Source organism: Saccopteryx bilineata, chromosome 1 (assembly GCF_036850765.1).
Source record: "Saccopteryx bilineata isolate mSacBil1 chromosome 1, mSacBil1_pri_phased_curated, whole genome shotgun sequence".
Classification (NCBI taxonomy): Eukaryota; Metazoa; Chordata; class Mammalia; order Chiroptera; family Emballonuridae; genus Saccopteryx; species Saccopteryx bilineata.
The window spans coordinates 240,968,369-240,995,326 of NC_089490.1; the positions used below are offsets into that span (position 1 = coordinate 240,968,369).

Genomic DNA, 26,958 nt, shown 5'->3' on the forward strand with positions numbered 1-26,958 from the left:
GTGTTGCTGGTAAAAACGGAGTGTTCTAACAATGTAATTTACTTTTTACAAAGTATAGGTGGGAAATTACTTAAAGTTTCTTTTTCAAGAATATATATGTATCATAGCCGGCTCACTTAATACATTTAAACGTACAAAAATTATATTTTATATATACACAGGATTATTTGTCAGGACTTACTCCTATATAAAACATTTCCTTTAGAGTAGAATATTTATTTAGTATCTCTAAACTACCAGCAACTGATTGTATAAGTTTACTTCTCAGAGTCCTGTTTGGGGGAAGATGTTTCAGGGAAAATAATTATATGATGTTAATTTTTAAAATTGAATTTATTGCAGTGTCATTGGTCTTAAAATAACATAGGTTTCTTGTGAACCATCCCAGAATAGGTCATCGGTACACTGCACCATTCATTCACCACCTAAACTCAAGTCTCCTTCCATCACCATTTATTTCCTTTTAACCCTCTTCTACCTCCCACCATCCACCTTTACCTCTTGAAATATATTAATTTTGAAAAACTTTTCAAGCCATTGTACATAAATCAATTGTTTTATTTTTGTGGCATAACTTCTTTTTGGCTGAGCTAGTTAAATTAATTAGATTAAAATAATTAGCACTGCTTTCTGTAATCACTTACCTGGAAGACACATTCCTCTCTTTCCAGATGTGCACTTAAATTATCCAAGGACCTTAGCCACTTATTTTTATAGAAACTATCCAAAGAGGGTATTTCACTCTTATTACCTTGGTGGTGGGGGGGGGGCAAAGCAAATAAAATATATATGTAAGGATACTTACTGGAACTTCTAGCTATTGAGACGGATTTCTCCCATTGAAATTTAAGTTCATACCTTTGGGAAAGTAAGGATTTAACCAGGACTTGGCCAATTTTAGCTTATTTATACATCAGCAACCAGATGTCTTTTTTTACACTGATTCTGAGTGTGAAAGGAATACAGCTGAAAGAAATGTAACATTATTGATCCCTGAAAAATTTACCCCAATTAAAAAATATTTATGAGAAAACCAGGATGTCAGTAAAATATGCAGTCCATACTCATACTTTTTTTTTTTTTGAGCAGCTGTTGTGTACCAGGAACATATATATTAAAATGGTGCACATGCTCTTCCAGCTACCTGGATGCATCCTTTCCAGGATCTTCTTTGGGCCTAGAATAAGCTCAAAGTACCTGTGTATAATACGCACCACTGTATGTATGTGATGTATGTGCATGCTCCCCCCCCCCCCCACATGCACACTGACACTAATTAATAGGTGTTAACTATTATATGTTATAATGTTAATGAAACTCTAGACTTAGAATCAGGTACTTTATGTCTAGTTTTCCCCAGTAGAAAATTGGGATAATTACTGGCCCCTTTTCCACTTCAAAGGACTGATGTGATAATTAAGGAGCCAAGATTAGTTCAGTAGTCATAACAATAATAAACTACAACTGCCTGACCTGTGGTGGTGCAATGGATATAGCATCGACCTGGAACACTGAGGTCGCCGGTTCGAAACCATGGGCTTGCCTGGTCAAGGCACATGTGGGAGTTGATGCTTCCTGCTCCTCCCTCTTCTCTCTCTCTCTCTCTCCCTCTATAAAATAAATGAATAAAATCTATTTTAAAAAAAAGAATAAACTACAACTCCCACAATGCCACTGCCGCCAGTCCAGGAGTCAATTCTAGCTTTGGGGCAAAGGTGACCCTACTGGGTCTCGCGGAGAAGTAGGGAGCAGCGGGTTCTCGCCCCTTTCCTGATGCATCCTGGGATTTGTGGTTCCCTGAAAGCCACAGGGTGCCTTTGACGCTGACCTGTGACTACAAGTCCCGTGATGCCCCGGGGCGCGGCGTACCTGCGTGCTGAATGCGAGGGAGCGCGCGGGCGGTGCTAGCGGCGGAGAAGTTAAGATGGCGGTGCGCGGGTCTCTGCCTTCTGCTCCCGGCTGACGCGCTCTGAGGGAGGCGGTGGCACCCGGGCAGCAGCGACCTAGCGATAGCAGTGCGGCTGCCGGCCCGAGCGATGGCCGAGCTGGAACACCTGGGTGGGAAGCGGGCCGAGTCGGCGCGCGCGCGGCGGGCGGAGCAGCTGCGGCGCTGGCGGGGCTCGGAGACGGAGCAGGAGCCCGGCGAGCGGCAGCCGCGCACCCGCCGCGGGGCCCCCCGGGTCCGCTTCGAGGACGGCGCGGTCTTCCTGGCCGCCTGTTCGAGCGGGGACGTAGACGAGGTGAAGAGGCTCCTGGCCCGGGGTGCCGACATTAACACGGCCAATGTGGACGGCCTGACGGCACTGCACCAGGTAAGGCGGGGGCCGCAGGAGGGTCCCCGACCCCATTCCAGTTGTCATGGTGACCGGGGACGTAGTCCCCAGGCCATCGCTGCGTGTCGCCATGCTCACCACCTGGCCTGTGCGCCACGTGTGACCCTCGGGGCGCCCCGCGCGCTTTCACCGCCCTCGGAGAGCCGGGGTGGCGGCCCTGAGGTCCCCGCGGCGGGGTCAGGCTGCGGCGGGTCTTCGGAACTCGCACCTCTTGTGTTGCGGCTTCGCCAAGAGGATTCCAACGCAGCTCCTGCGGCCCCCTGGCCTCGCGGCCGCGGATGTCCCCCCGCTCCCCGGCAGCGTCCCCTACCATGGCCCATGTGCGGAGCTCGGCTCCGGAGAGGCTTCGCTTTTCCCTACCTCCGAATCACTTTTCATAAAGCCCTCGGTAGACATCACATGCCTCGCGCAGCTGCGGTGCACGGGCGGCGGAGAACGGGACACTGGGCGCTCTGGGAACGACACCTTCGCCGCTGCTGTCTGATGCAACAATATTCCGTGAGCACGATTCACAACCAAGCCCCCCAACCCCCATGTCCCAGTTGGAACTTCACTGTTATTTTGGTGCACTGAGCGCTGGACACCCACTCTTCATTTTTCTTATTTCTATCTTCTCCTGTGGTTAATGCCAAGTGAGTGTGTTGGCAGGAGCATCGACTTCTAGGTCATAATTGGACCTTGTGTCACCCCCACCCTGAGTGTGTGAAAGTTACCCCTCACCATGCTGCAGCCCTTCTCTGGCAAGTGGAGGAACCTTCTCTTCTGTTCATCCAACTTGGGTCCTTTTCTTTGCCCTTGCCCCTCTCCCTGCCCCTGAGGCAGCAGCTAACAGTGTCCAGTGCTTTGCTGTTTGACCTTGTTTCTCACGCCTTCCCTCCTGTGAGTCTCAGCAGGGATCCTTGAAAGTTGGTGTGGCAGGCACTGTTGTTGTTTCTGTTTTACAGAGGAGGAACCTGAAGCTCAGAAAGCAGAGGGTTTAGTAGGAAGTTTTCAGATTTAAATTTCACAACTTTCTATCCCACCTAATTAATAAGAAGCCGAATGTAAACAAGATAGGTGCTTTATTTTCTTTTAAATTTCTGAACTCTTTGAGATTGTTCCAGTGTGTTGGGGTGTTAGGGACTGAGGCCTGACACCTGGAAGAAAACAGGACCGGGTGTTCTTGGAGGACAGAGGAGAGTCAGCTCTCTGGTTGTGTACCTCCTGCAGTCGCCTAGTGCAGCTCAGCAGCCCTGTGTCACTTAAGGTGACCATGCTTGTGGAGTCCTACCATACACATCTTAGTGATGCCCTAAGAGGAAAACCACTGACTCGGAGGTCACTTTTGATTGGTTGACCTCCCTCCTGTACCAGTCACCACGTTTCTGATCCTTTCTCCAGAGACTGACCTAGGAACCTGTCTTGCTCTGGGAACTCCCATCCCAGATTGGGGAGTGCACGTTCTCTGAGTTAATCTCTTCACACTCAGAAATCTTGTCACAGAGGAGAGGAGGGAGATGGCAGCTGTGGTTTTTATTTATTTGTTTTAAACACCTGCAAATGCAATACAATTGGCCCTCTATATCTGTGGGTCCCAAGGGCCTACTAAGGAACTTGAGCATCCTCAGACTTTGTTATCCAAGGGGAGCCTGAACCAGTGCACCCGAGGGCCAACTGTGGGGGCATTCCTCCCTCCTTACAGGGCTGGCAATGCGTTGAATTGAACAGGTACATTCATCATGAGACAAATCCAGCTAAAGATGAAGCTACTGCGGGCCCTGGCCGGTTAGCTCAGTGGTAGAGCGTCGGCCTGGCATGCGAGAGTCCTGGGTTCGATTCCCAGCCAGGGCACACAGGAGAAGCACCCATCTGCTTCTCCCCCCCTTCCCCCCTCTTTCCTCTCTGTCTCTCTCTTCCCCTCCCGCAGCCAAGGCTCCATTGGAGCAAAGTTTGCCTGGGGGCTGAGGATGGCTCTGTGGCCTCTGCCTCAGGCGCTAGAATGGCTCTGATTGGCACAGCGACGCCCCGGATGGGCAGAGCATCGTCCCCTGGTGGGCATGCCGGGTGGATCCCGGTCAGGCGCATGCGGGAGTCTGTCTGATTGCCTCCCCGTTTCCAACTTCAGAATAATACAAACAAAAAAAAAGATGAAGCTACTGGAAGATGGTAGTGCAAACTCGCCTCTTGAGAAATTTTTTTTTCCATATATTTATTTATTTATTTATTTATTTTATTTTCCCCAGAGACAGAGAGTCGGAGAGAGATAGACAGGAACAGACAGACAGACAGGAACGGAAAGATGAGAAGCATCAATCATTAGTTTTTCATTGCGCGTTGCAACACCTTAGTTGTTCATTGATTGCTCTCTCATATGTGCCTTGACTGCGGGCCTTCAGCAGACCAAGTAACCCCTTGCTCGAGCCAGCAACCTTGGGTCCAAGCTGGTGAGCTTTTTGCTCAAACCAGATGAGCCCGCGCTCAAGCTGGCAACCTCGGGGCCTCGAACCTGGGTCCTCGGTATCCCAGTCTGACACTCTATCCACTGCGCCACCGCCTGGTCAGGCGAGAAACCTCTCTATTTGACTCAAGAAAGGGGCCTTTATTGGCTTACAAATTCAGATGAGTAAGTTCCTGCAGTTATAGGACCTGTCCCCGTGGCCTGAGGGACTCTCAGGTGCATATGAGTATTCTCAGTGTGAGACTGGAGCCACCCGCAGCTGGACAGCCTGCTTTATCACCCACAGTCCCTCTGTGAAATAGACAGTGGTACAATTATCTGAGATATTTAGTTAAAATACTCACCTGTTAAACAAGTGTGATCTGAATTATTAGGACGATTGCTTCCTTTCTCTCTTTACCTTTGGCAGTGGCTTCTTGACCAGCTGTGGATTATCATGGTGACATGTTGGGAGAAACCCCCAGGTGATATGAGGACAGCTTTTCTCCTTTGTCCACAGGTGACAGTGAATGATTTACACCTCAGGTTGTGGTGCCCTGATGCTATACTTTTGACTTGGAGATCTTTCTTGACAGCCTTTGCTTAGGCTATAAGGTGCTTGGGTCACAGATAAAACACTCCAGGGGGCCTGTGAATAATACTCGAAATAGATTGGGGTCAAAGCATTTCAAAGATTAAACCTGCTCTGGGGAAGGCCCTGAACTTGGGAGAATACATGACAATTTGATGTGTGTGCCTTTAGTATGCTGGAGTCTCCAGTGAGAAAAGGCATGAATCTGATGATATAACCCTTGAAAGTGGTTGTTTGCTCACAGAGGAGTTCCCATTTCATTTATGTGTATACATTACAAGGCACGAAATACAGTCTAACAGTGTCGGGTGGGCTGGCACTTCTTAAAATTTCTTTTATTTTTATTTATTTATTTTGCAAGGTTGATTATGCCTATCTAGGTTTTTTTTTTATTTCTTTTTTCCTATTGTGGTAGAGACAGTCAGGCGGACAGATAGGAACAGACAGACAGGAAGGGAGATGAGAAGCATCAATTCTTCGTTGCGGTTTCTTAGTTCATTGATTGCTTTCTCATATGTGCCTTGAACGGGGGGCTACAGCAGACTGAATGACCCCTTGCTTGAGCCAGCGACCTTGGGCTCAAGCTGGTGAGCCTTACTCAGACCCACTGAGCCTGCACTCAAGCTGGTGACCTCAGGGTCTCGAACCTGGGTCCTCTGCGTCCGGGTCCGACGCTCTATCCACTGCCACCACCTGGTCAGGCACCTATCTAGATTATATTAATGATCTTGGATGCTTTAGGTCTAGATATGGGCTCTTAAACTGTGCCTACCAAATTATGGGACTGCTGTATGTTGAGGCAAGTGCTTGTTTTCGGAAAACAAGGCAGCCTTTGGAAAAGAGATCTTCTGGGATTTGTTAACAATGAGTGCCAGCTTATTTCTGCAGAATATATTATATTGGCACTTCTGTCTGTGCTGGATGGGTAGAGGATACATACCATCAGCTCACAGAGATCTTGTCTCTAGACCAGTCTGCTCATGCTTCCTTTGGAGGGACAACTAGGAAAGTAGAAGTGTTCTCTGCTTGACTCAGAAATTCAGGTTGGGTTTGGAATGGTCTCAGAGTCCAAGTTTGGACCTCAGGGTTACCCCAGACTGGAATTCAGTTCCTAGTAGCCTTTGTCATTTTAGAGCTGCCTTAGTCCTCAGGGAGATTAAAATTATCTCTTTCTTTGGAAGAGAGGTGGAGAAAGGGATAGAGGAGAGAAGGAGAAAAGAGCAGTTTATATTCAGAGTGGGACAGAAGAAGACTAAGATATGCGTTCAGTTCCGTGCAAAGTAGTGTGTGTGTGTGCGCGCATGCGCGCGCACGCCAACTTGTGTGGGAAAATGAAACTCATATTTCTGACCCTTTCTCTCTTATTCCAATTCATTACGTCTTCCTGTTACAGTTCCATCTGCAAAGTGACTCTGCATTACCCTGATGTGGGTGAATTCTGCTTAGTGTCAGGACCCAAGGAAATACGGAATGAAGAAAATCCTGTTGCTTTTTCATTGCTATGCAGAACAGTCATCCTGATTATTTTAGTAGTTTACCTCTTCAGAATGGTTCATATGATGCATCAGACCATGTTGATTGAACATTTATAACCTTTGAAAGAGCAATACTAGTAGAAAGATGTTTTTGAGGACTTTTGTAGAAATTATATGAAGGTTTTTTTTTCCTGTTAAGCATAATTTGTTAATCTTTCTATTGACTTTTCGAAGAAAAGGCTACCAGTGATATCATTGTAACTGTAAATTAGGACCCCAAATATATGAAAAGACTCCTGAAAAAGTGGTTTCCCAGTAGTTCAAGTGCCTTCATTACTTATGAGTTAAAAATGTTTTAGGCTTTTCACCCTGACATCATAGGCATGAAGCTTGCCTTCCTGTCTCTGAAGGGCTGACTAACTAGTTCAGATCCTTTTATTTCCCAGTTCTGCTTGGCCCGTTTCCCCACTCATGAGCACTGTCACTGGAAGGCAGCCTTAGAGGAACAGGGAGAGAAAGCTCAGTATCAACAAAGGTTTTTCTGCCTTTATTCTTGCACATTCTTTTATTGAAAGTCTACTTTGTGTCTGACTCTGTGCTTCTTGTTACTTGTTGCTTATCATTTGATACATTTTAGAAATGTAATAGAATTTTAGGAAAGATCTCCAGAACAGTTGGTCCCTACTGTCCTTAATAGCAGTGGTCCCCAACTTTTTTGGGCCACAGACCGGTTTAATGTCAGAAAATATTTTCATGGACCGGCCTTTAGGGTGGGACAGATAAATGTATCACGTGACCAAGACAAGCGTCAAGAGTGAGTCTTAGACGGATGTAACAGAGGGAATCTGGTCATTTTTTAAAAATAAAACATCGTTCAGACTTAAATATAAATAAAACGGAAATAATGTAAGTTATTTATTTTTTCTCTGCGGACCGGGGGTTGAGGACCACTGCTTTATAGGAAATTGGCTGCATAGTGACCTTCTATTCCAGCATTCTGACTCTTGGAGGTTTTGTGGCAGGTCCGAGGAGGATATTATATTCATCAGTGCTTGTGACTGTTTTTATTTATGCTGTGAGTGAAAATGATCATAGTATACCTTTCTACCTACAGATGGTGCAAGACGTGAGTTTGAGATCTTTCATAGATTTCTAGTGGTTTAACATAGTAATAATACTTACAGAGCAAAGATCTCAACCCAGGATTTCATATAGGAGGACAAGGAACTGAAACCTGCTTTTTTGCATTGCTAATTGAAGCTTGCTCAGTTTGTTGATATGGGGGGCTATGAATGTGTTGGGGTTTTTCTCCTACCTTTAAAGTGTAATTAAATTTTTTTTTTCTTGAATCTTAGATTGTAACCAGTATGGGTAAATTGGGGGGCTGGAAGTTTTATCAGGCAGACAGAGTGGATTTATTTCATGAGTCCATTTAATTGGAAAACTGAAGCCTCAGTTCTCAATATTGAAAATTGATCTGTATGAGGTTTCTGATACAATATTGAACTACATTGTAGTTAGGGGATGGGTTTTGTGCTTAGTACACTTAAACATCACAGTACTGTGACAATCATATTGTAATGCAATTTTGGAAATCCTGACTGGCTGTTACATTTTTATGATTATTTATTGGACAAAGGTGAGCAATCCTCTATGATTCCTGCTTTTAATGAATTTCTGGTAATGCCTTCAGAAAATTCCTGTTTTGCATCTGTTAGCCCATCTTAAGGCAATTTTATTATGTTCCATTTGACCCATGACCGCCTGCAATGTGACTTTCTCAGATCTTATTTCTCACTGCTGAAATAAAGGATGTTCCATTAAACGTTGGGAAAATATTTAACCTAAGAACTCTAGATGCATACATTTAATTGTTGTAAATTCTGCTCAGCTACCAAGCAGTTGTGACTCGGAGATACATGGATGGAGCCTTGGTGCCTCGCAGGCTACCTGTTAGGTCCTCTGAGCAAGTCAGGCTGTGGCAGCAGAAGACACAGGAGAAGGATGACTCATTATTGACATGGTGCTCCCAGCCTGGGGCTGCTGTTGCCCCTGGAGAGATTTATCAGGTGGTTTTGATAGACCTGTAAGAAAGATGAAAGTGTGTTTCAGACAGTTTCTGTGAGCATCACTAGGACTTTGGATTGTTGCACTTGTTTCTGTACAATTCAGAGACTGGATGCTGCGCCTTGTCCTGACAGCAGGGCCCGAGGTTTTGTGCCCCCTGCACTTCCTGTCCCTTGCTCTGCCCTTGCTGGCCCTGTTGGCACAGTCAGTGGGGGTGGAGGGCTTTTCTCTGCTTTGCTAGAGCTGCTTTGGTTACTGTTTATCCTGAGACGCTCCAGTTGGTTCTGATGAATTGGTTCTCTGAACCAGACTGCATCTCTTTTAAGACCTCTTCTCCAAAGAAATGATTATGCATATGTCTTTTGCAGTCTTTATATTTGAGTCATGCTCTGTTCCAACACTTGAAGGATTCAGGTCTCAAGTCACAAATACCTGTGTAGCCACCAACCAGCTTAAAAAATAGACTAATAGTAATAAATACAGTTGAACATGTCTTTATATCTTTACTGCACAGGAAAATATTCCCAAATAATTTATATTATCTTTTAATTTAGTGTTATATTAAAGGCATCATATTTTACACATCCTTTTGCTATGTACCTTTAAATTTTAACATTTCTAAGATTTATCTATGTTGATACAAAGAGCAGTGATTCATTAATTTCCACATGGATACATGTGGCACTAATTTATTCATCTTCACAGTGTGATTGTACTAAAATTAACAATCTTCTGTTGATGGACACGCAAATTGTCTTTAGGATGGTGATGTTTGTTTGCTTGTTGTTTTGTTTTGCTGTTAAAGCATGTTTACAGCAAATCAAGACCACAAGGAGACATTACTTTACACCCGCTTGGATGGTTTTAGTAACATGAGGGACCATCACAAATATTGGTGAGGATATGGATAAACTAGAGCCTCAGACATTATTGGTGGGATTGTAAAATGATGCAGCCACTTTGGAAGACAGTCTGGTAGTTCCTCAGAATATTAAAGTTACCTTATGACTGGGCATTTCTGCTCTTAGGCACATATGTATCCAGGATAAGTGAACACACACGTTGCTCTGAGAACGTGGCAGCCCATGGCTCTGACATTCTGTTCTTCATCTTTCTTGACTCAGTGTCAACCACACTATCCTTCCTGAAGCCCTGGTATCCCGGGACTTTAAATTCTTTCTCTTCTTCCCTTTTTTTTTTTTTAATATTTTTTATTCATTTTAGAGAGGAGACAGAGAGAGACAGACAGACAGAAAGGAGGAGCAGAAAGCATCAACTCCCATATGTGCCTTGACCAGGCAAGCCCAGGGTTTTGAACTGGCGACCTCAGTGTTTCCAGATCGACACTTTATCCACTGCACCATCACAGGTCAGGCTTCCCTTCTTCTTGGCACACTCTTTCCTATTCTGTGTGGTTTTTTGTTTTTTTTTTTTAATTATTTTATTTATTTATTCATTTTAGAGAGGAGAGGGAGAGACAGAGAGAGAGAGAGAGAGAGAGGAGAGACAGAGAGAGAGAAGGGGGGAAGGAGCTGGAAGCATCAACTCCCATATGTGCCTTGACCAGGCAAGCCCAGAGTTTCGAACCGGCGACCTCAGCATTTCCAGGTCGATGCTTTATCCACTGCGCTACCACAGGTCAGGCCCTATTCTGTGTGGTTTTTACATGCAGGAGTTTCTCTTAGGCTTGGTGCTAGGTCTTCTGTTCACACTCTTTCCATCTTGTCCACATGTCCAGCTTCAAATGTTCTTCGGGAACCTTAGCTGCTGTCACCATTATTATTACTCACTCACCTTCCCTTTTGTAGAGGACTTTGGGGAAGACCCATGGGAATATATTTAAAATCTGAGTATTTTGGAAGAAAGAATGGCACTATAATTTACTTCTGTTTCATTATTTTATTGAAAAATACAGTAAGACCCAGTCCTATTTATTATTGTAATATATTATAGGAGTAAAAAATTTGTTGAGATGGTGTGTCTAGAATTACTATTAAGAATTAGCAATCATGAGTGTGTCCAAATTCAGCAGTGTTTAAAGACCATACCTGAAGCCTTTTCAAAGTATTAAAGAAGATGATGATAGTAATGACAATAACAATGGCAAGGAGTCAGCACTGTCTTAACAGAAAGATCGTCTGTATGTTGAATTTTCTGTGCCTTAAACTCAGCAGATTTTCATTGTCTGATCTCATGGCCTGAAGGAGGAAGAAGACTTATGGAGAGATGTGATTCACAGACTCTGCGTTTACATGCACACCCCTCCCCCAAAAGCAAACAAAAAACTGAAGGACGGACCAGTTATGATGTCATTGTCCCAGCACCCAGCTGGGATCTTTTCACCTGTGATATCAGCTTAGAACAGAAAGCTCTCCTTTGTGCTTGTCACAGACTGTCATCTGCTGTGATGTGACTCCTTGCTGGGCTCTGTGGTTGAGTTTGTGACTGATTTCGGTGACACGAAAAACTGCCTTTCAGGAAGTGTTTGCTCTTCAGTTACTCTGAAGTCCCTTCCCTTCTTGTTCTTCTAACACCACTTTGGTGTTTAAGGGACAGTAAGCCCATGTCCGTGGGAGTGTATGTGGTGCAGCCAGCCTCCCAGGTCGTGGGCAGAGGTCTACACAAAGGGGTGGACACCCTGTGGGCTGAGTGCAGCAGTGTGGTGCCTGGGTGTCCGAGGACAACCCTGACGGGCTGAGAAGCACCTGCCTCTGACCGCTGACAGAAGAATCTGCAGTAGGACCAGAGAGCTCCCCCATGCTGTAGACTCTTCCTCATGTGGTACTGTGTGGGCAGGAAGTTCATCCCCACACACAGATTCTTCTGTGTAGATTGAGGTGGAGAGGGACGTAAAGTCCCTTAACGCTAGGACTGTGGCTGTGACTGTGTGTGCACATTGTATGACAGTACTAGGACATGCTCTGCTGCTCCTTGACAAGACTGACTGTACCACACAGGGCACCAGGGGTTCTCTTCACAGTTAGTTATAGTTTCGTTTGTTACATAGTCAGGCCATTGCCACTCAGGCTGCACTTAATGTGTCAGGTTAATAATAGCTATATGTTGAGTGCTTGCTGTGTAGGGCACTGTTCCAGGGAGTATAGTAAGTAAGTCACTGTCTCTGCAGGGAGGGAGTACGCAGTCTGATGGGGAAGCTGACAGTCAAGGTAGCTGCAGTAGAAGGCAGTGCACAGCTCCAGGCTCCAGGAACACAGGTGGTGGTGACCGACTGTGAGGATGGGCAGACTTCGTGGAGGAGGGGGTGATTAAACAGAGTCTTTGAGAACATGTGGAAGCTCATGTTCAAGTCAGAGGACATGGTGTGTGTAAATGTGCCTTTGGAGAATTGTTAGGGAGTAGTGTGTCATAGTTATAGCAATACACCCGAGCAGTTACAACCGCCATCACATGTTAAGTCTTGTGATCCTCATCGTGACTCTGAGATACTACGGTTGTATTCCTCATTAAAGATGAGGTCTCTGAGGCAGAGAGAAGTTGAGTCACCGAGGGTCTCAACAGCTGTAAGTTTCACAGCCAGCATTTGTACTCAGACTTCCTGGCTAGAGCTTTAAAGTAGTGTTAGCAAACAATAACCCCCAGGCCAAACTCAGCCCACTGCCTGGTCCCTGCAGCCTACAAGCTAAAAAGGGTTTTTATGTTTTTAATTAGTTGAAAAAAGCAAAAGACAAACCATATTTTGTGATGTCTGAAACTTACATGAAGTTCAGATTTCAGTGTCTACAAAGGTGAATGGGGACACAGCATCACGCACCTGGTCAGTGCTGTGTATGGCTGCTGTCACACACCAGTGCAAAGCTGAGTGTTTTTGAGGGGTTGTACAACCTGCCAAGTGGGAATACTCACTGTCTGGCTCTTTGCAGAGGAAACTGGCAAACCTTTATTCTAAATCAATGGTCGACCGCCTCAAAGTATATTTTGGTTTATAAAGTAACACAACGAATGCATGTTAATAGTAATACTTGGATTTATACGTACTTATCTTTTTAAAAATCAATTTTTGTACTTCTCTTCTGTGTCCTCAGGTCAACCCTGAAGTGGAAAGAAGGTTGAGTGTGTGGCTCTCTGTCTCACAGCCAGGGAACGGAGTTGTGGAAAGATGGGACACTGTGACGTTAGTTACACGCTGCCTGTACAGTGTCTTCCAGTGTCCCCTGTTCTGGGCCGGTGTGCCCTCTACCCCTGCCCCAGATGGACTGTTGTTCAGAGCGTGGGCCCGAGGCCATACCACAGAGGAGACTGTGGAGGCAGATTGGGATAATGCCTCTGGCCCTCACAGGGGGTGTCAGCCTCTCTGTCTTAGGGGCTCAGCTCCCTCCCGGCACAGGCCATTGAGGGCTCCAGGAGGCTCAGGCTTCTCACATTACTTCCGTGAGGGGCCAGGCCCATGGCAGGCCCAACAGCACTCGAATGGTTTCTCAGATCTCCCTTGTCTGCTGTCCCACCTTTGGACAGAGATTTCTGTGTGTGGTGCTGAGCTTCTCCTGGCTGAGGAAGGCCTCCTGCTAACGAGTACACAACAGGAGCCTCCTTGTCGCTGTGGCACTGGTCAGGGAGGTTGCATCCCACTCCTGTGTGTCTGCTGTTCACAGCTTTGTGTCATTATCAATCCCTCTTCCCTGCCTTGGGCATGTTTCACAAATTATGAGCTTGGAGCTTTCAGGAAAAGACAAATTATTTAAGATTTCTAAAGTCTCAACCACTGGCCTCTTCTCCTTCATCCCAACAGTGGATTCATGTATACTGCAGAATTGACTGCACCTAGCTTTGGTCTGTTAAGACCCAGCAGAAATAGGCCCTCCCGGCCTAAGAGAGGACAACTGTGTTTCTGCTTTTGGCCAGCAGTTCCGTGGCCATGGACAGTGCTGTGGTCAGCCACGCAGGAGCCACTGGGCTTCCCTGGGGTAGGGCCTCCATGTAGCTTGGGGGCATGTGTGCACATTGGTCAGGACTCGGGAGCTGTGTGCATAGGATCTGTTTTTACGGTGTGGAAACTTCACCTCAGGAGGACAGTAATGCTGTGAACAAGGACTGAGTTCTAGTTAATGACGTGCACAGGGTAACATTTGGGGAGATTATTGTGAATGTATTGTGGGGTGGGGCGGGTGCACTATAAAGCAAGAATGGCATCACTGCGAAATCCTTGTACCTCTCTATATTTGGACATTTTCAGTATAAAATATTTCGGGGAATGCCCAAATGGGGTGGGCAGGAAGTATAAGCTAATAAAGCAGCTGGTGACACGGTGGAGCGGTGGGCATGAGCCCTGGGCAATGCTGCTCAACTCCAACCCTGTGCTGCTTTGTAGGAATCTGGACCCAGCCTTGCCAGGCAGTCCTGGTTTTTTTAAAGTCTCAAGTACAATTTTTTTAGGTGAAAAAAATCTTTGTTTTTAAAGTGCCAGAAGGGCCAAACAAAATGCTTTTAATTAAGCGACTTTTTCTATTCCTGTGATTTCCATTTGAGAGAAGAAGTTGGAGGTACGCTCTTGAGTGGTCAAGTCACTACTGTGGTCTCTGACGTGTGACTTCGCAGAGATTTCAGCTCAGCTGAGACCTGCACCATAACCTCGATTCCCCTGTCCCATGGGCTGCTGTACAGGCATGCTGTGCCAGGGCCACACCACAGGATCTGTGCCCGGCCAGGGCTCTGCTCGGGCAGGGACAGCTGCGAGGCTGGACTGGTTGGCATGGATTGCCCTGGGCTCGCATTAGGATATTTAATATGCAAGGAGCAGCGAGAAGTGCAGCTAGCTGGCTGCTCAGATGTCATTCCTGGATGGGAGTCACTTAGGCCTGGGGAGAATTAGCAGTTGGTGGGGGGTCAGGACAGAAGATTGCTAAGATGCTAAGACTCCTGTGCAGACCCTGTCTGGGCTAAGTGTGTACCGTCCACCAGCGCCCTGAGCTCTTAAACATCCCAGTGTTGTCCTTTTCACCACTGGCATTGTGATGAACCAACCTATCCCTTCTACTCAGGCCACCTCCATTCCCTCCCCTCCGTGATGTCACCACTGCCAGTGCCTAACCTCCAGACCTCATCCTCCTATCCAGCCACAATGGCCATTTCCTGAGTGGTATCCAGGCTCATATTCCCACCACAGTTATCATTCTGAGATACTCTTCTGATAGCGTCATACCTGGTTTGAAGCCTAAGTTAAGCTCTTTCTCAGAGGACATGGGGACCTTCGTTGCTGTCACTCTGCCAGCCCCTCATCCTTCCACTTCATGTTCTTGATGAAGCTAGAGGGAGCCTGATCAAACTTTCGTGGGAGACCCACTGATTTGAGTACAAGCACACCAGACTTCTCACCACTCCAAACACTGCCTATGCTGCCCTCCTCTCTGTGGGCTGTGCCATTTGCTCCTGGTTCTATTCATCCCTGCTCCTCCAGCTGCTGATTCTTTCTCCCTTGAAATAAAAATGGTGGGTACTCCATCCTGGAAAGTGCCCACTGTCACCCACAGACAGTTAGTGACTGCTCACTTAGTGCCCCTCACTGCACATCACGGCAGAGTCCTGTGTCTCCCACCATGTGTGGCAGGGCCATGTGCCTTCCCCGAGGACTGTGTCGGGCAGAGCATTGGCCTCAGTGCATGTTTGTCACATGAACAAATGGAAAAGTGCTTTACAGTCAAGGAGCACATTACTCAGTTAAGTTCTTCACCTGATCTTAGGTAACACAAGCCCCTGTCAAATCCGGAACTGAAATCTGGCTTCTCAGGTTCTCTGCCTGTGCTAACAATAGACTCAAGTTCTACACCCAGTGCTGATGGCGGGACCCAGGCTGCAGCCCTGAACCTCCCGCAGCGATGGCACTTGCTCCTCCTCTGCAGGCTCACTGTCTTCCCTTCTCCTGCCTTAACTTACTCTCTGGCCTTTTTTTTTTTTTTTTTAAAGACAGAGGAGAGACAGAAGGGTGGAACAGGAAGCATCAACTCCTATATGGGCCTTGACCAGGCAAGCCCAGGGTCTCAAACCAGTGACTTCAGCATTTCAGGTCGATGACTTAACCCACTGAACCACCACAGGTCAGGCCAACTCTTAGCAGAATGTGACAGTGGTCTCAGCATCTACTGAAGCCTTTTATGCGTATTTTATGTATAGAAATGTTGCCCTTTCTCATAGGGAAAGGAGTGTTTCTGCTCCTAGGGACTAAACAGGGCAGTAGTAATAATGACACTAATATCACCAGCTGGCAGTCACATAGCCCTTAACTTTAAGCCAGGCACCGAGTGTCTTAACATACATTAGCTAATTTTAATGCCATGTAGTAAGTACAGTCCTTGGTGTGATAATTCTACAGACGAGGAAATACAGAGAGAACTTGTTTCTAGAACACAGAACTACTCATTAGAAGGCCTGGGATTTGAACCCAGGAAGCCTTGACCTGTTATCTGCACTTGTACCCTGGACTGTGTGGGGAAGGTCACATAACTGCTTTATCAGTGTCTTCTACCATCTAAGCCAGGGGTCGGGAACCTATGGCTCGTGAGCCAGATGTGGCTCTTTTGATGGCTACATCTGGCTCACAGACAAATCTTTAATAAAAAAATAATGTTAAAAATATAAAACATTCTCATGTATTACAATGAGAATTTCCTACTGCTCATGTTCATGGTTGCGGGTGACTGGAGCCAATCACAGCTGTCCTCCGGGACAACACCAAATTTTTATTGGATAATGCTTAACGTACACGGGTTGTTTTATGGCTCTCATGGAATTACATTTTAAAATATGTGGTGTTCATGGCTCTCTCAGCCAAAAAGATTTCCGATCCCTGATCTAGGCTCTGCACATGCAAGACACAGCAGTGAGTGACATGGACTTGTGTTGCATTCCCAGCTTTGCTATGCAGAGCCCTTGATGAAAATACGGGAAAGCCCTGGCCAGGTAGCTCAGTTGATTAGAGCATTGTCCCAATATGCCAAGGTTGCAAGTTTGATTCCCAATCAGGGCACAAAGAAGAATCAGCCAATGAATGCATGAATAAGTGGAACAACAAATCAGTGTTTCTCTCTCTCTCCCTTCCTCTCTAAATAAATTTTCTGTTGATTTGAGAGAGAGAAAGAGAAGAGGGGAGAGAGAAAAAGAAGCATCAACTTGTTTTACTTAGTTCCATTTACTTGTATACTCATTGATTGCTTCTTGTATGTACCCTGACTGAGAATTGAACCTATGAAATTGGCACACTACGATGATGCTCTATCCACTGATCCACCTGGTCAAGGTTAAAGTTTGTTTTATTTTGTTTTTTAATCAAAAAGAAAATAAACGGGGAAACTATAACCTCTTGTTTAATCTCCTTTTTTTTTTTTTTTACAGAATACCAAACTATATTTACTGTTTACAGTAGTAAAGGACAACAAAGAATATACAAATTGTGAACAAACACAGCTGATCGCCAGCAGAGACCACATACACACCCCAACAGCAAAACAAAGGAAAGACAAGATTCCAGGCAAGCAAGAGATGATGGTCGAGGTCACTGTCCAGGTGCCAGAACGAGGAAAAGCAGGGCCATCAGGCAGCAGGGGTTCCATACAGAAGGGCAATAGGAGAACTTTTAATAGGTACAGGTTTCAAAATGTTTCACAGAAATGAAATCACAGCTAATGTTTAAAAAAGCAGCAGAGCACATTCCGTGAGAGCACAAAGTCGTCCTAGCACAGGGCCCATTTGTAACCACACTTAAGTAGCTCTTTTACACAAAAACATCGCTGCAAAATCAGCAATACTTAATCCTATTTTTATATAGATACCATTATTGTTCATCAGAAACAAAAACTGGAAAAAATCTGAGGCCACAGTACAGCTACCAAGTGAGAAACATGGAACTTTCCTCTCTATTAACAGAAGGGAATACCTGCAACTAATACAAAATAATATTGAATGGAAACTGTAATTGAAAAAAATTTTTTTTTTTAAAAAAGGAGAAAAGCCCATTTCGGCTGCACCAAGCTTTGCCTCTGTACCATCAGGAGCCCAGCCCAAGGGGACACGAGAAGAACAAAGTGGTCAGGGCTGTGCCGCTGAGGGACTTGGTTATTTTTTTCACCTTTTAAAAAGCATTCCAGTATTCTCCCTTCCACTTTACCATATTCTCACAAAACTTAAACTTGCAATATTTAACATTTTAAGAAACCTGTGCCTACAAGAAATAATAAGTGGCAGTTTGTCACCCACCTCCAAATGCCCCCAAAACTTGCCCCACAGAAGCACCCCCACTTTGATGACATGAGCGCTCTACATGACAGAATAAGCAGGGGGACTTACTGAATACCTGGGATAAGATCTTCATCAGGTAACATTCACACCACGTGCTTCGGGGAAATGTCATAGGAAGGGAAAAGACAAAAATGAAAGCAAAAACAAAGCCCCAAAACCTCGCAACTCTTTTTCCTAAACTAACATGACACTGTGGCTGGCCCGGTTTCAGGTAAATATTTCGTCCCTGCAAACAGTTTTGAGTTGCACCCACAGTATGCCAGAGAGGAAAGAAAGTTTGGTGGATGTCCTTAGTTCCTGCAGACTCCTTTGTAATTGGCATGGTCACATGTTCACTCTTCAACAGCAAATGCAAGGACGGTGACAAAGTGGGGCCAGTCCCTCTAGAGGCCACATCCCAAGAGGCAGCCAGAGGCCCACGAGCCTCCTGTCTGCTGCTGGAACACTTTGATGGTGTCTTCATCCTCCATCTCCAGCTGGGCGGGGGTGTCTGCTTCATTAATTGGCTGTCCATCAAACCTGAATCTAATCTGTCTCATTGATAAGCCCTTCCGCTCACAGTAGGCCTTCATCAGCTTGCTCAGCGGGGTGTGTCTCTTGATCTTGAACTGGACCACAGAGCCGTCCTGCCCAGCCACTTTCAGGTTGATGTGGTCATTCTCTGTCTTGACTCCCTCCTTGGGCTTCTCTTCGGACATGGCTGCGAGCGGTGGCGGGGTGGAAGGGCCGTGGCGGAGAATTAGGCAGCGCGGGAGCAGGCGAATCACGCTCTCTGCCCGCCGCTCTCCCGCCGCAACTCTCATCTCTTCTTTTAAGGATAGAATTTGCAAGGCTGATTTATGCTTTCTGAGAATTTAATTTTTCCATAATTTCTTTGTGGCTTTTCGTCTTCACCCAGCTCAGCTCCCAGAATTGCCTACCTTCTTCTCACAAGGCCTCCAGGACAGCTCTGACACGCTGCCTGTGCTGCGGCTTCCAGCCATGCTTGTGTGGCTTATGAAACACTTGTTTTGGGCACAGAGGGGTCTAGAGCTCAGTGAATGATCCACTTCATGGAACAGCAGTTCGCACACTGTGCCCAGTTAGCAGCAGAGTGGTCCTTGGGGGGCTGTGGCTCAGACAGGTAGCCAAGCTGATTCCGTTCAGACTCACGAGGATAAATTAGCAACCAAAGCACTTTCGTAGGGTCTTAGTGCTCTGCATTTAGTCTGGTCAGGAGTAACCAACTCAAATCAAGCAATTGGGACATTTCTTGTGTGAAATTATTGGCAAGCAAGGCTAATATCTATGCTAAAGCAAAATTAGTGTCAGATATTAGAAATGTTCAGTGCGCCAAATGCTATCGTGAGCCTGGCCTGAACTTGATTTTGGATACCTCTAGATTGACAGGTAGAAAACATGCTGTAGTTTAGCAACTGAATACTTGGTCTTAAGTAAGTCAGTATTTCTGGGCCTCATTTCTCTATTTATAAAATGAGAAGTCCTAATGGTTATTGCTATAGCTACCACATCTTTCCTTCTTTTTAAAGCTTTCTTATAATGTACTTTTTGCATGGAGACTCTTTTGATCGAGTCGGTGGAGATGAATCATCTGTCACTTGCTGTGCCTTAGCTCATACCCGAAAGAAATTCACGCTGGGGGTTTTTGCCACCATTACTAAGCCGCATTTATTATTCCTCAGAATTAGGATAATTCACAAGGAGCAAAGTAGAGGTTTGGAGGTTGGGACATGAAACTTCTGTTTGAAGAGCTGTGGGCTTTGAGAAGATACAGCTTTTGTGTTCTCGGCCCTTCTTCTACTACCTTCTTCTTGACTGTTTAAACCTGCTTGATACAAGACTTAGGTGTGTACTGTGCCTGACGTAGTACAAGGGCAGTACCTGGAGGACAGGCTCTCAAGGGCTGGTGTTTGTGCAAGTGGATCAGTGCATGGGGAGTGTGGAAGCTAGAGGGAAACACTTGACGGGTTCTGTTAGAGTCCTGAATGAACATTGTCAACTGCTTTTAACTGCAGGAAGGTGTTCTCTGGTCGCACATTATAAACATAGTCTTGGAGACAATATTCCAATTTACTAAGAACAAAATCTTAGTGTGACATCCCATGGAAAATTCTTTATTTCTGCTGTCTCTCTTGGCTCTTTCACCTGAAAGGCTACAAATCTGTGTCCAGAGCCTACCTGACCACTGATTACATAGTCAGATACATAGTTCTCATTCTCTGGGAGCCAAACTGACTGTCAGGGAGTTGTGAGTCTCACACAGGCTGACAGTGCTGGTATCACCTGTCACGTTTGAGCTGACTGCTACTATGATTCTCAATTGGGAAGTAGTTACACTGTAGCATGTAGAGTGGAGAGATAGGCAGTAGTTACACTGTAGTGGAGTAAGGGTGGAGAGACATCATAGTTACGCTATAGCAGGATGAGGGTGGAGAGATGGGCAGTAGTTATGCTATAGATCAGGGGTAGTCAACCTTTTTACACCTACCGCCCACTTTTGTATCTCTGTTAGTAGTAAAATTTTCTAACTGCCCACCGGTTCCACAGTAATGGTGATTTATAAAGTAGGGGAGTAACTTTACTTTATAAAATTTATAAAGCAGAGTTACAGCAAGTTAAAGCATATAATAATAATTACTTACCAAGTACTTTGTATCGGATTTTTGCTAAGTTTGGCAGAATAAATCTTTAAAAACAACTTACTATAGTTAAATCTATCTTTTTTTTTTTTTTTCATTTTTCTGAAGCTGGAAACAGGGAGAGACAGACAGACTCCCGCATGCGCCCGACCAGGATCCACCCGGCACGCCCACCAGTGGCGAGGCTCTGCCCACCAGGGGGCGATGCTCTGCCCATCCTGGGCGTCGCCATGTTGCGACCAGAGCCACTCTAGCGCCTGAGGCAGAGGCCACAGAGCCATCCCCAGCGCCCGGGCCATCTTTGCTCCAATGGAGCCTTGGCTGCGGGAGGGGAAGAGAGAGACAGAGAGGAAAGCGCGGCGGAGGGGTGGAGAAGCAAATGGGCGCTTCTCCTGTGTGCCCTGGCTGGGAATCGAACCCGGGTCCTCCGCACGCTAGGCCGACGCTCTACCACTGAGCCAACCGGCCAGGGCTAAATCTATCTTTTTATTTATACTTTGGTTGCTTGCTCTGCTACCCACCATGAAAGTTGGAACGCCCACTAGTGGGTGGTAGGGATCAGGTTGACTACCACTGCTGTAGAACAGTGGGAGTGGAGAGACAGATACTTGAAGGATTAATTCACATGCTGGATCAGTCCTTACCACTAAAATCTGAGAGCTTCTCATAGTGAGCATCTGTTGACAGTTGAGATTTCCAAATTTACTGCCTCTTTTATCATATTTAACTTATATAAATTCTTTTCATGGGAAGAGACTTCCTTGTTGGAGCAGGCGGACTTGGAGCTTAGAAACGTTAGGTCTCACAGTAGACTCATCGATCAATACTGCCACCCACCTCTGTTTTGGTTTCAGTCCTCGGCCAGAATACTTTCAGCAACATGCTTAATGTAAGAACCATGGTTGGGTTTCCAAGGCATTTGCTGTTTTGATTAAAGACTGGTGAGGAAAAAAAATGCTAAAACATCCTATTAAATGTAATATTAATTTTTTGCCCTGGCTGGTTGGCTCAGCGGTAGAGCGTCGGCCTAGCGTGCGGAGGACCCGGGTTCGATTCCCGGCCAGGGCACACAGGAGAAGCGCCCATTTGCTTCTCCACCCCTCCGCCGCGCTTTCCTCTCTGTCTCTCTCTTCCCCTCCCGCAGCCAAGGCTCCATTGGAGCAAAGATGGCCCGGGCGCTGGGGATGGCTCTGTGGCCTCTGCCCCAGGCGCTAGAGTGGCTCTGGTCGCAACATGGCGACGCCCAGGATGGGCAGAGCATCGCCCCTGGTGGGCGTGCCGGGTGGATCCCGGTCGGGCGCATGCGGGAGTCTGTCTGACTGTCTCTCCCTGTTTCCAGCTTCAGAAAAATGAAAAAAAAAAAAAAAAAATTTTTTTTTGACTTTTTTCGGCAAAGAAGGGTGAACCACTGCTGTGACTTTTTGTTAATACAAGGAACAAGGATGCAGCAGCCTCTCCAGGTGCTTTGTCTTCTGTACCAGTGGGATGGGCTTCCTGTGGCTTCTGTAACAAATTACCACAAACTTGGTGGCCTAGAACAACAGAAATTTATTAACTCACAGTCCTAGAGGCTAGGAGTCTGAAATCAAGGTGTTGGTGGGGCTGTACTCCCCCCAGAAACCCCAGGGGAGGTTTTATTCTTTGCCTCCTCCAGCTTCCAGTGACTATCGGCATTTGTGGACTTGTGGCCACATCTCTTCAGTCTCTGTAGTCACATTGCCTTCTCCTGTCTGTCAAATCTCTCCTTGACTGTCTCTTAGAAGGACACTTGTCTTTGGATTTAGGGCCCACTTAGATAATCTAGGATAAGCTCATCTCAAGATCTTTAATTACATCTACAAAGACCCCTCTCCAAGTGCGGTCCCTGCACAGGGTCCAGGGATTAGGACGTGGGCATATTTGGGGATCCCATTCAGCACGCTGCAGCAGTGGGAAGGAGATGCACACAGTGGGGATGCGCATGGTGTGCAAGGTGGGAGGCAGCAGCACCGATCCGACCAGCCACCCTCAGCTGTGCTGTGCAGTCTGTGGGTTCCATGGGCCTGGCAGCCTTCAGGGAAGTGTAGGTCATTTTGGGTGACTGAGAATCAACTGAGTGTACAGAAAATGTAACTGTCTGTGCTCTTGAGCACCTGCTCTCTATTCAAGAGGTGTATGTGCCCAATGCTCTTGTAGGTGTTCGGGCTACACCAGAGAACACACAGCAGCAACTCGAGAAATTCACAGGTGCTTCAGGGATTTTGTGTGTGGCTGATGAGTGACAGAAATTATCCTCTTTGCTGTTATGCCTAGGCATTTAGGGTTTTCAACATGTTAAAATTATATAATTTGGGGAATTGCACAGACTTTATATTACAGAAGTTACATATAAGTTGTTACTGAGTTAAATAAATTTTGTGAGGACACAGGACAGAAGAGTGGAAGGTATGGAATAGGGTTCATTATGAGTATCACCACCACCCAGTACTAGGGTGTGCGTGATTCGTTGAAATCCAGGCAAGCATGGGCTGAAACACCCAAACAAGTAGGTATGTCACCTGCCCTGGCACCTGTCCCTGCCCTTTGTGGGGAAGGGAGTCGCAGCGGGAGTCTGAGACACAGCATAAGGTCAGCTCCTGGAGCCAGTGGCACTCAGTGGTGGTGACAGTTGCAGGCTATTTTGGGAACGGAGGAGGCTTTTGTTGTGAGGCCTTCTCTGTGGTCCCAGGTTGAACTCTGGCTCCCGTCAGCTGGCAGCCACTTGTGTCTTCAATATAGAGAGGGCAGTCTCACTCAGGCCACTCGTAGTGCTCTGCCCCAGCATTTGGTACAATCAGGTGTTTTCCTTGGAGGTAGTTTTTCTTTGCGGGGGTAACTGTGATATGCTCATTTTAGGAAGCCTCAAACTGTTACCTGGCAATTAGTCCACTAGCTCTCTGGACTAATAATGAATATCTATTAATGGAATAATAAAAAGAGTTTAGAACAAGTTGTTACTTTAGTAACATTCTGTGTGTCTTCAGGATTGCAAAGCACAAGTAAATGAACTGTGAGCCACAACAGAAGGAATTGGTTAAACATGAAGAATAGTTTTCCCATTGATGTCCTGAAGAACATTAGGACCTCTTTCAGCCTCCTTTGCCCATTCAGGGAAAGGAAAGACCTACCATATGGCAGGTCAGTGTAGCCAGATGTAGGTAGGGGGGCAGGGTGCTGGGGTTGTAGCCTTGGACACGGTTTTCTTCACAAGTCTGTGCACCCCACTGCTGCCTTCAGGGGAGAATCAGCAGCTGCTGCGTGAGAGAGAGCGTCTGAGTGGGGTCACCATTCACTGGGAAGGCGTTCAGGTCAGTTCTCTCTCTTCTGTGGCTTCAGCCATGTTCTTTCGTCTAGAGGCATCAGAAAAAGAGAAAAGAACAGACCGGTCACTCCAAGTTATTTCTGTTGATGGGTTTCTTCAGAGAGAGTTCTCTGTCAGCTTAGCCACGGCCCATGCTAGCTTGTTCCCAGAGCCCCTGGACATAAGGTCCCCCAGGATGCTGGACACTGACTTCAGGGAAGTTCCTGAAGTCGACCTCACAGACATACCCCACATCTTGCTAGTTGAAAGACATTTTTAACCAACTGCTTCCCTCCCGTAAGACACGAGATGGGGGGACAGTGAGGGTGAGGATGAGTACAATTTGTGCTTTATCCTGGGGAGTTGCTGTTCGTAGTCTAGTGGCGTAACAACAACAACAACAATGTGCCAGCCACTGTTCCAGGGTCATCTCCTTTCGTCCGCACACCATCCCATGAGGCAGGCGGTGGTCCCCCGGCCCCCAGGTTCTCCAGCTCACTGCGGTGTTCACACATCGCGGAGCTGGTGCGGACCCGGCCTGTCCGCCGTGCGCTGGTGCAGAGCAGGACACTGCCTGCACCCAGGCTGTCTAGGAAGTAACTGAGCAGTTGGCCTGCCTTACAGTCTCAGAGGTGACTCTCTAAGGGTTGACATCTGCCAGATTACCTTGCAGATCATGCCAGCTTGTGGTCCTTCTCTGAAACTCCTCACGGTATCCTCTTGTAAAAACACTGTGTCAAGAATTTGATGTTCACAGACCCAGAGACCATGACACAGAAAAGGAGGAGAGCTGAAGTTGAGCTGGGGAAGAAGGTCGAGAAAGGAAGGGAGGGAAATGAGAGGGAAGGAGAGGGAGACATTGTCTCCTGTTTGATCCTGCTCTAGCGGGCTTATTTTAGGCCCTTGGAGCTTGACTGCTGTCATTTTCAAAGGGCAGAGAATGATCTTGGAAACAACAGGTCCTCTTGGTGGCATGGCTACTGGAGCCGAGTCTTGAGACTGTTCCTTCAGAGCCAAAGACATTTTGCAACCTGGCAGAGCTGCCACCCAGCCTCTCCCAGGTTCCAGCCCACATTTGACCATCTTGACATGTTTACTATTCCCTGGACAGCGTGTGCTTAACCTTTGGAACACTGTCTTCTCCTTGAACTTCAGTACTTTTTGAAAAGCACTCCTGTCATTCCTTCACTTGGAAGTCTTTCTGGACAGTTTTCAGTGAGGCACTCTGCAGTGAGCTGTCTCGATCTTCACTACAGCAGACATGCAGTTTGCAAGGAATTCAATGATAAGCACCATTATGAAATATTTTACATGGTGGGAAGTAGAGTAAATGGGGAATGCTTGTCTGAGTTGACAAACCTGAGAAAACATCACAGAAGCAACGTTAGCGGGGGCTGCTTGTTGGAAATGAAGCTGAGTCCTGGCCTCACAAAGGTCAGTGGGAGAAATGTACTATCATGAAATCCAGTTGCAGCTGGTGTGTTTAGTGATCTCATTGTCAAAATATCAAGTGATTTGGAGAAAATTAGCAGCGATGCTGTTTGCAGCCAAGGCTGTCTGATTAAATGTTCGTCTATGTCGAATCTTCCCTTTTTCACCCGTCCCTGTTGCTACGCAGGATGGACATGGGGCTTGTCTGGGGTGGGGGTGGAGGGCGTAGCTCCTCCTGGTAAAGCAGCAGTTACAGCAGCTGTCTGGTGCTGCAACTTGGGTCTTCCCGCAGTGACCGGTCACTCTTTGAAAAGTCGCTCTGAATCACCATGAAACACCTCTTGGTGGGTTTGAGTGAGGACAGCGGTTCTCAAACTATGTTTTCAGGATTTCTTTACGCTCTAAAAATTTATTCAGGACTTTAAAGACCTTTTGTTCAAGTGGGGTATTACATATTACAGAGAAAATATTAAAGTATGTACCCATTAAGTCATTTAAAATAGCAATAATCTATTACATGTTAATGTCTGGATACAATCTGTTGTGATATACTGTTTTGATTAAAGTATATTAAGAAAATGTGTACTCACACGCTACATACGTGGAAAAGGGAGGACGTATTCAGTAGTCCCCTCAGGTGATGGTGGGTACTGCTCTGGGGTTCTACACTCAAGTGCCTGCAGTAGTAGTTTCCTGACTGTTAGTAGCCATGTAGAATCTGAAATCACATCAGTGGACTTTCTTTCCTTGTGACACTAACATCCAGAGGTTTGACTTGCACTTTGAATGAATCTTGAACCCATGCACAATTTTCTAACACCATGCATTGGATTATTGGGGTAATACAGGTTCATTGGGTTGTGCTGGTCTTCCAGATTGTGCCCCATTGTACAAGCTCAACAAGTCTCATGAGTGACTGCACCAGACACATCACGTGTGAGTATAGGCAGCCTGCCAGACTCATGGTGGTAGATGGGTTTCTCAAAGTTCAAATTTCACTTGAATGGTCACACTTTATCATTGGCAAAAAATACTGGTTATTTCCTTTGAACAGACAGGCTTACTTTGTTCATTTTCAGATCTTAATCATAATTTCCGTCATGTGAGTAAAAATAACATGCCATGAAGAAAGCAGCTCATTGGTCCCACAGGTCCCAGGGCTGTGTGCTCTCCTTGTTGTCATGGAATTCTAAAGAGAATTTCCCTCCAGGATTGAGATGCAATAAGATCAGTACTTTTCACTGTGTCATCAAGGGGAAACGGGTTTCTGAGAGGGGGAGTGCCCTGTGGTTTGTGCAGAGGGCAGTGCAGTGAGATTGTCCAAGGTTGTTATAAAATCATTTTGATCTGGATACAGTTTCTCAGCTCAAGTTTAACTTACTATTTTTTTTAAGGAGGGGTATAAATGACAAGTTTGAAAAGAGAGAGTCTCATTTGTTC

General features: G+C 46.2%; 1 protein-coding gene and 1 pseudogene across 6 annotated transcripts in view; one reads left to right on the forward strand and one right to left on the reverse strand.

Moving 5' to 3' along the window:
* The first annotated feature begins 1,892 nt into the window (after window positions 1-1,892).
* Window positions 1,893-26,958, forward strand: part of PPP1R12B (protein phosphatase 1 regulatory subunit 12B) — a 100,648-nt gene continuing 75,582 nt past the window's right edge. For all 6 annotated transcript variants that reach the window (XM_066239504.1, XM_066239448.1, XM_066239439.1 and 3 more), the window contains exon 1: window positions 1,893-2,312. In XM_066239504.1, coding sequence (XP_066095601.1) covers window positions 2,037-2,312 — 276 coding nt within the window. In that variant the 5' untranslated portion in view covers window positions 1,893-2,036. The remainder of the gene's footprint in view (window positions 2,313-26,958) is intronic.
* LOC136320342 (small ubiquitin-related modifier 3 pseudogene) lies at window positions 17,486-18,921 on the reverse strand (annotated as a pseudogene).